Source organism: Lemur catta, chromosome 6, assembly GCF_020740605.2.
Source record: "Lemur catta isolate mLemCat1 chromosome 6, mLemCat1.pri, whole genome shotgun sequence".
NCBI lineage: Eukaryota > Metazoa > Chordata > Mammalia > Primates > Lemuridae > Lemur > Lemur catta.
Window position 1 is genome coordinate 18611999 of NC_059133.1, and position 8409 is coordinate 18620407.

At 34.6% G+C, this 8409-nt stretch overlaps 1 protein-coding gene across 2 annotated transcripts in view; it reads left to right on the plus strand.

The window, feature by feature from the left end:
- Positions 1 to 7679, plus strand: part of WASHC3 (WASH complex subunit 3) — a 53646-nt gene extending 45967 nt beyond the window's left edge. For both annotated transcript variants that reach the window (XM_045553109.1, XM_045553108.1), the window contains exon 7: positions 7434 to 7679. In XM_045553109.1, the coding sequence (XP_045409065.1) occupies positions 7434 to 7518 (85 nt within the window). In that variant the 3' untranslated portion in view covers positions 7519 to 7679. The remainder of the gene's footprint in view (positions 1 to 7433) is intronic.
- The last annotated feature ends 730 nt before the right edge of the window (positions 7680 to 8409 follow it).

The following is an 8409-nucleotide window of genomic DNA, read 5'->3' on the forward strand; positions in this document are numbered from 1 at the left end:
AGGCATGTCCAGCAGATTTTCCTGAGCTCTAAGGGAATTCCTTATCTGCCAATGATCTTTATCTACTTCCTGCTACACAACAGCATAATGGATTAAAGATTGAGTTTCAGCTAGTTGAGAATAGAGTAGACTTCAATTCCACAACTGGACAATTCAAAAAATAGATTTTTTTACTGGCTTTATTTATTATTATCATTATTATTATTATTATTATTATTATTATCATTATAGGGTCTCACTCTGTTGCTCAGGCTGGAGTGCAGTGGCCTTATCATAGCTCACTGTAACCTTGACCTCCTGGGCTCAAACAATCCTCCTGCCTCAGCCTCTGAGTAGCTGGGACTATAGGCACACACCACCACACCTGGCTGATTTTTCTATTTTTTGTAGAGATGAGGTCTCGCTATGTTGCTCAGGCTGGTCTCAAACTCTTGGCCTCCAGCAGTCCTCCTGCTTCAGCCTCCAAAAGTGCTGGGATTACAGGTGTGAGCCACTGCCTGGCCACTGGATGTTTTTGGTTTTTTTTTGTTTGTTTGTTTGTTTGTTTTTAGTTTTTGCTGAGCTGGGTTCTCCATTTAGTATAATTACTAGTCCTAAGTCACTGGCTGGCAGACGCTGGCTAGAAAATATAGGACAAATAAGAAATGTCAAAAATTGTGATTGGTCATTGCTGGAGACCTTGATCACAAAAGTGTGAGAGATAATAGAAATATCGAAGAGCTGGTGTTAAAAAACAGTGTGGTCTGTCAGTAGCTAACAAGCAAGAGACAGGGGACTGCTGGGAAGTAAAAGATCCAAGATCAATAGCAGAAGCCCATCCTACCTAGAACAGCTGGCTTTCTTTTTCTTTATTTTATTAGGCATTAAATTGTTCTGGTTGCAGGAGCCTACTTACCAAGACAAAGAACAGGATATACCTGTCTTGATAAGAATTCAGAAGGGAAAAGACCAAAGTGTATGTAGTTTGAGTAAATGAAATAAGTCTCACTAGCTACTATTAATATAATATCAAAGTTCAAATTGTTATATTTTTAATTACCCCAGAGGTCTTTATGAAGTAGGTACAATCTTAGTCAGGAACTTTAGTGTTTTGCTTTTTTCTTAACACTACCCATTGCCTTCACATAGACCTTTGACAAGCCACCAGTAATATAACAGTGTCATATGACATATTAATAATTTTATGTGTGCTGTAGTTTACATTGAAAAGTGAGTTGAATAACTGCTACACCCTCTCCCTACCACCTCCTACTCAGAAATATTTTTACTAACAAATGTTTCTGGTACTTAATCTGCTTAACATTCAGCTATTTTAAATGTAAAGAAAATGAAAACTGTTTTTAAACTCTTTATCTACAAAAATAAATATTTTCCCAAAGGATATTGATTTGGTTTTTGTATCCTTAAAGAGACTATGTCTTTAAACACAAATATACAAATCTTCCTTTAATGAAAACAAATTAAACCAACAATGTTTGTATTTTAGGATTCTCTTCATGTTCAGGATTGCAGAAACCAATTCAAACTAGCTTAAGCAAAAAGGGAAGTTATTGTCTCGTAAATAGCTGAGAAATCTAGGTGTAAGACAGCATCTAGGGTCTAAATGTCACCTGGGCTGGCTGGCTGAAGTTCTCTCTCCCCTCACCTCATTCCATCTTTACTTTTTTGGTATAGTAAACCATGTCTCTCCTACTGCTAATGAGCTTCCTCTCTGAAGCCAGGGAATACAGCCCCCAACAGGCTTTGATATTGCTAGTTTTTCCAACTGAGCAGAAAGAGAGCAACCCCTTCTCCACAACCCATAGCTCATTTCTAGGGAAGCAGTCTGATTGGCCCTTCTTGTGTTATGTGCCCTCCCTTGAATCCATCTCTCCAAGGAAATAGCTTCCTGTGATTGGCCAGGCCTGGATTATGTGACTAAAACAAAGAAGTGGATAGGGAAAGGGTGAGGGCAGCCTTCCTTAATTCACATAAATGGGAGAAGGATGGGTGTCAAAATTAGCATGCACACAGTATCTGATATGCTAAAAAGTACCAATTTGTGTATTATTTAGTCCCTCCTACTGCTCCTTTCCTTTCTGTATTTTAGCTCATTTTTAGTTGAGATCAACCTAGTAACTTCTTTGAAAAGATCTTTTTTTGAGATAATTTGACTTTTTAAATGTAAACTTTAAAAATTTGCTTTTATTCAGAATTTTATTGACAATCTTGGTGTCATAAATATAAAAATGCTTCTAAAAATGTATCTACCAAGATAATGTTTTTTATTGTAACCACTAATGATTGAGATTGTTAAAAATATGCATATACATCATGAATATACTTATGACTTTATATATTTTTCTTTATTTTGCTGATATACTCTTTTTTAGTAATTCACTTACATATTTAAAGTAGTGAGAGACTGTTTATTATAAAGTCTTCATTTCCAGATTGTAGTAGTGAAGTGTGTTTCCTTTCAATTTGGAAAAGCTAAACTTCAGTAGTTTAAAGTAGCAACCTTTTCAAACATGTATTTAAACTTCTTTCCATGAAAAACAAGTTAAAATGAAAGATACACATACACCCACACATACAGATATATGCATATTTCTATATCTGTACAGGAGCTCCAATTTCTTAATATCCTCTATATATCCTTCATATCTATCTATCTATCTATGATCAAGTAAGGGTACTTCTGATCATAATATATAAAGAGCCAAATTTCTGTTTCCCCCAGACATATGAATATCAAGGCTGGAAATGATGGCATTGCTGTGAATTTTATTATTACTGTTAACATTTGTAAGGCTTTATAACTTATAAAATGCTTTCCTATATATTACCTCATTTGATTGTCATTTTTTTTGAAGTTTTTCTCTTTTTATACTCAAAGAGAACTAGTGTGCACTTTTTCTTTTGTTCCCTGGTGATTCCAATTCAAAGTAACATAAAATTTATTTTTAAATGAATGAGGACAAAAAATAATAGAAGAAATTGAAGCCCTCATGCGCTGTTAAGAGTGGTGATGGTTGTACAATAATGTGAATATACTTAACACTACTGAACTGTACACTTAAAAATGCTTATGATGGTAAATTTTATGTTGTATGTGTTTTACCGTAATAAAAAATTTAAGAAAAAAACAATTGTTGATGAGAATGTGGAGAAAATGAAACCCTCATACATTGCCGGTGAAAATGTGAAATGGTGCAGCTGCTGTGGAAAAGTTTGACAGTTCCTCAGAAAGTTAAACAGAGATACCATGTGATCCAGCAGTTCCACTCCTAAGTGGTATATACCCAAGAGAATTGAAAACATATGTTCACACAAAAACATGTGCACAGATATTCATAGCGGCATTGTTCATAATAGCCAAAAAATAGAAACAGTTCAGATGTCCAATCAGCTGATAAATGGATAAGCAAAATGTGGTATATCTATACAGTGAAATAATATTTACTATAAAAAATAGTGAAGTATTGATAAATGCTACAACATGGATGAACCTTGAAAACATTGTGCTAGGCGAAAGAAGACAAACACAAAGGCCAAGTATCATATGATCCCACTTATATGAAATGTCCAGAATAGGAAAATCCATATCCATAGAAAGTAGATTATTGGTTGTCAGAGACTGGGGTTAAAGGGGAATATATAGAGAGTGTTTTCTAATGGATACAGGTTTCTTTTTGGGATAATGAAAATGTTCTGGAATTGTGTGGTGGTAATGGTTGTACAACCTTGTGGATATACTAAAAAACCACTAATTTATACACTTTAAAATGGCGAATTTTATGCTATGAATTATATATCTTAATTTTAAAAATAAATGAGTACTTAAGAATCCCAAGCTTAGTTGTGCCATTTCAGTAAAAAACTTAACGTTTTATATAACTTCTGCCCACACTTCACCTGTTGCTCCTGCCAAATGGTCTAAGCTCATCTATTTTTTATATCCCAATATACCTTACACTCTAGTTACCAAATGACTTACAGTTCCCAAATGCAGCATGCCACACCATTACCATTTTTTTTATTTGCTCAGAATACTCTCATTCTCATTCATTTCTACCTTTTCTGTTTCTGACAAACTCCTGTTCATATCTCAAAACTCTTCACAAATGTTTCTACCTCCTTGGAGTCTTCTCTGACCAACTCTAGCAGAGTTGATTACTTTTTCTTTTCACACAAACATTGTTAGTTCAACTGTATTTATATATACAGCTTAACAACAGAAATATGTTATGAGAAATGTGTTGTTATGCGATTTTGTTATTGTATGAACATCATAGAGTGTACTTCCACAACCCTAGATGGTATAGCCTACTATGCACCTAGGCTGTAAACCTGTATAGCATGTTATGTACCCGATACTGTAGGTAGGTATTTGTATATCTAATCATAGAAAAGATAGGCAGTAAAAATATGGTATACAAGATAAAAATGATACACCTGCATAGGGCACTTACCATGGATGGTGCTTACAGGGCTGGAAGTTGTGGTGGCTGAATCAGTGAGTAGTAAGTGAATGTGAAGGCCTAGGACATTACCGTACACTACTATAGACTTTATAAACACTGTACACTTAAATTATACTAAATTCATAAAAAAAAAATTTTTCTTGGCCCGGCATGGTGTCTCATGCCTGTAATCCCAGCACTTTGGGAGGCCAAGGCAGGAGGATTACTTGAAACCAGGAGTTTGAGACCAGCCTGGGCAACATAGTGAGACCCTGTCTCTTAAACAAAAAAAATTAGCTGGGTGGGGTGGTGCATGCCTGTAGTCCCAGCTACTTGGGAGTCTGAGGTGGGAGGATCACTTGAGCCCAGAGGTTCAAGGTTGCAGTGAGCTATGATTGTGCCACTGCACTCCAGCCTGGGTGGCAGAGCAAGATCCTTGTCCCTTAAAAAATAAATATTTTTCTTTAATAATAAATTAAGCTTAGCTTATTGTAACTTTATAAATTTTTAATTTTTTTACCTTTTTGACTCTTTGGTAATAACACTTAAAACACACATTGTACAGCTGTACAAAAAATGTTTTCTTTATATCTTTATAAGCTTTTCTCTATGGTTAAAATTTTTATTTTTTTACATTTTAAACTTTTTTATTAAAAACTAAGACAAAAACACACACATTGGCCTAGGGCTACACAGGGTCAGGATCATTAATATCACTGTCTTCCGCCTCCACATCTTGTCCCACTGGAAGGTCTTCAGTGACAATAATGTACATGGAGCTCTCATCTCCTATAACAATGCCTTCTTCTGGAAGACCGCCTGGAGGACCGGCCTGAAGCTGTTTTACAGTTAACTTTTTTTTTAGTAAGTAGGAGTCCACTCTACAATAACAATTAAAAGTATAGTATAGTAAATACTAGGTGATAGAAATTTTTTAGTTCTATTAATCTTAACAGACCACTGTTGCATATGTGGTCCATCACTGACTGAAACATTGTTTGGCACATGGCTATATCATACTGTATAACAAGAATTTGTGTTTCTGTCTCCTCCACTAAAATATCAGGTGTTTCAGGGCAGAAGATACTTGTTATTCATTTCTGTATCTCCAATACCTAACACAGTTTCTAGCAAATAATAGGTGCATCGTGATGAGAATAATATAATAATAGAACAGGTAACATTTATTTAGTACTTATTATGTGCCAGATATAATTCAGTATAATTTACATTTATTAATTAACTTCGTCATCACAAAAATCCAATCAGTTAGTTGGGCACAGAGTAGTTAAATAACTTCCCCAAAGTTGGCCAACAAGTAAGAAACAAGGCTGAGATTTGAACACAGGCAATCTGGCCCCAGAGTCTTATGTTCTTAACTGCTGTGTGATACAGTATCACATGTATCAATAAATAGTTACACACATAAATTAATGAGTTTTATAGTTTCATTCCTTCTAGACCTAGCTTTTTTTACCCTTAAGTAGCATTTATTTTAGGGAGTTATATATACATTGTTTTATTTGTTTGAGTTGTCATAGATACTAATATAATTTTGATATTGTTTTGAAATAATTCCCTCTGGTAATGTTTTCCCTTTTAACAAAGTGGAGACAGTAAGAAATCAACTATATAGCAAAGAGAAATTTACTGGGAAAAATGTGCCCAGTATTCATGCCCACTACTTCTAGAGTTGTTACTTCCAATGAAGAGTGATGAGGATGATGGTCCCAAGTTAGGATTTTAGGCAGATGGAGCATCAATTAAAACCTAGAAATGCTGTGCCCAGCTTTAAACTTTCACTGTACTGGGTATATATGGCTTCCTTATAGGCATAATCTAAAATTGTTCAGCAGAGCAAATGGGTTTATATTTGACAGCAAGGGAGCAATGCCAGCATTTCTTTCTGTTTTGTAGCATGGCAAATATATTAAAAATATAAGCCATTATTTTTAATACCTAAAAGTAACTGTTAGACTGTATATTTTCTTATTTTAGAAATAGTAATTTCTATTTGTAGCAATGAAAAGTCTTATTTGTTGAGTGTCCTAAATCATTAATAGGACTCAAGGAGCCTGAGGGAGAAATAAGTCTTATACTTTTTAGTTATTAAGATATAGTAGCTATATAATTCTTCTGTTTCCTCTTAATTTTTCCCAACGTATACTTTCCTAGCTTAATTTACTTTCTTAGTGAGAGTGAATGGAAGCTGAGTGATAGTGCCACTGTATTGATTAAAGGATTTACTAGCACAAACACTGTTGGGGCCTATCTATTTGACTTTTAATAACAACATTAAAATTCATTTTGGTTTATTATAGCACATCCATGCAAATATGAAGTTTAACAATTCTCATGTCTCCTTATTGTGCCTAGGGAATCAGTATTTTTGCCAACTCATACTTTTTATATTTATTCTCTAAAGATAAACTGTGTAAATGAAAACATTCAAACACGAAGAACTTTCTTTGACTAGGCACTCTCCTTGCCCACAAAATTTCTATATTGCCTATGTTTTTTAATAGCCATTCTTGAACTCTCTTCAGTTTCTAAGTTTTTCCCTGCAGCTTTCCTGAACATGAAGATTTTCCTTTTCTTTCCATTTCTAGCTTTCCTTTCTCTGTACCTCATGTACACTTCAAGGCTTCAGGGATTTAGCACTGCTCATGCCAGCCTCTACAGATTGCATCTCTGTCTATAGTTGGGTCTCCATGGTAATGAGAAGCAGAAGTTGCTGAAATAGCATACTGTGTAAGGACTGGCAAGAGAAAATAGTGCCGTGGCCTCTACAGGAATAGCATTTAATCCCCGTGGTGCCGAAGAAGCCAGAGAGAAGCACGCTGTGGTGTAGAGCGGGAGACTCCCTCAGTTAAAGACACATACTTGGCAGATTTATTAGCAGCAATATTCTAAGATGACCTTAATTTACAGTTTGTAAATGTGTTTTTCAATTGGAAAAAACCTTAAAATTTTTTTTTCTTCTTTCAGGAGGCCAGATGCTCCAGTGCCTGATGGCGAAAGTGAAAAAACTGCAGAAGAAAGTTCAGATAGTGAATCATCTTTTAGTGACTAAGCTTAATTTTGATAACAATTACATATGTATATATGTAGCATTTGCATTCTATAAGAAAGAGAGCCTGAATTCTAACTTAGGCATAAAAACATCAATGGCCACATATCCATCACCAACCTTCCTCTATGTCAACAAAATAATAAAACATTTATAACCTGCCAGTGTGTCTTGTTACTAAAATAAAGGGCCCTGAAATGAAAAATAGAATAACCTAAATAAAGTATGATTACTGCTACAAACACTTAGATGAAATATTTCAGGGATGCAATGAGCATTTTAAAAATGAAGTCAATGTGAATTTAGTGATCAGTAATAGACTGAATGCAAAGAAGTGAATTTGGCTAAGTGAATTATTCAATTTTTGTAAATATTTTGGCATGAAAAATATGTGCATTCATATCATAAGAGTTAAATTTATGGTAGAAAGTAATACTGAATTGAAATTATCTATGACAATGTGAAACTTATTTGAATATGGAATTTATTGATAGTATTTACTAGCATATACCACTTTTCCCCACTTGGCCATTAGTTCAGATATTTTTTAAGTCAGATATTCTTATAATACAGTCATGCATGACAGGGATACGGTCTGAGAAATGTGTCATTAGGCGATTTTGTTGTTATGTAAACATAGAGTATACTTACACAAACCTAAATGGTATAGCCTGCTATACACCTAGGCTATATAGTATAGCCTATTGTTCCTAGGCTACAAACCTGTACAGCATGTTACTGAACTAAATACTGTAGGCAATTGTAACACAGTGGTAGTATTTAGGTATCTAAATATAGAAAATGTACAGTAAAAACATGGTATTTTAATCTTACGGGACCACTGTCATATCTGTGGTCCATCATTGACTGAAACACTGTTATGTGGCACATGAC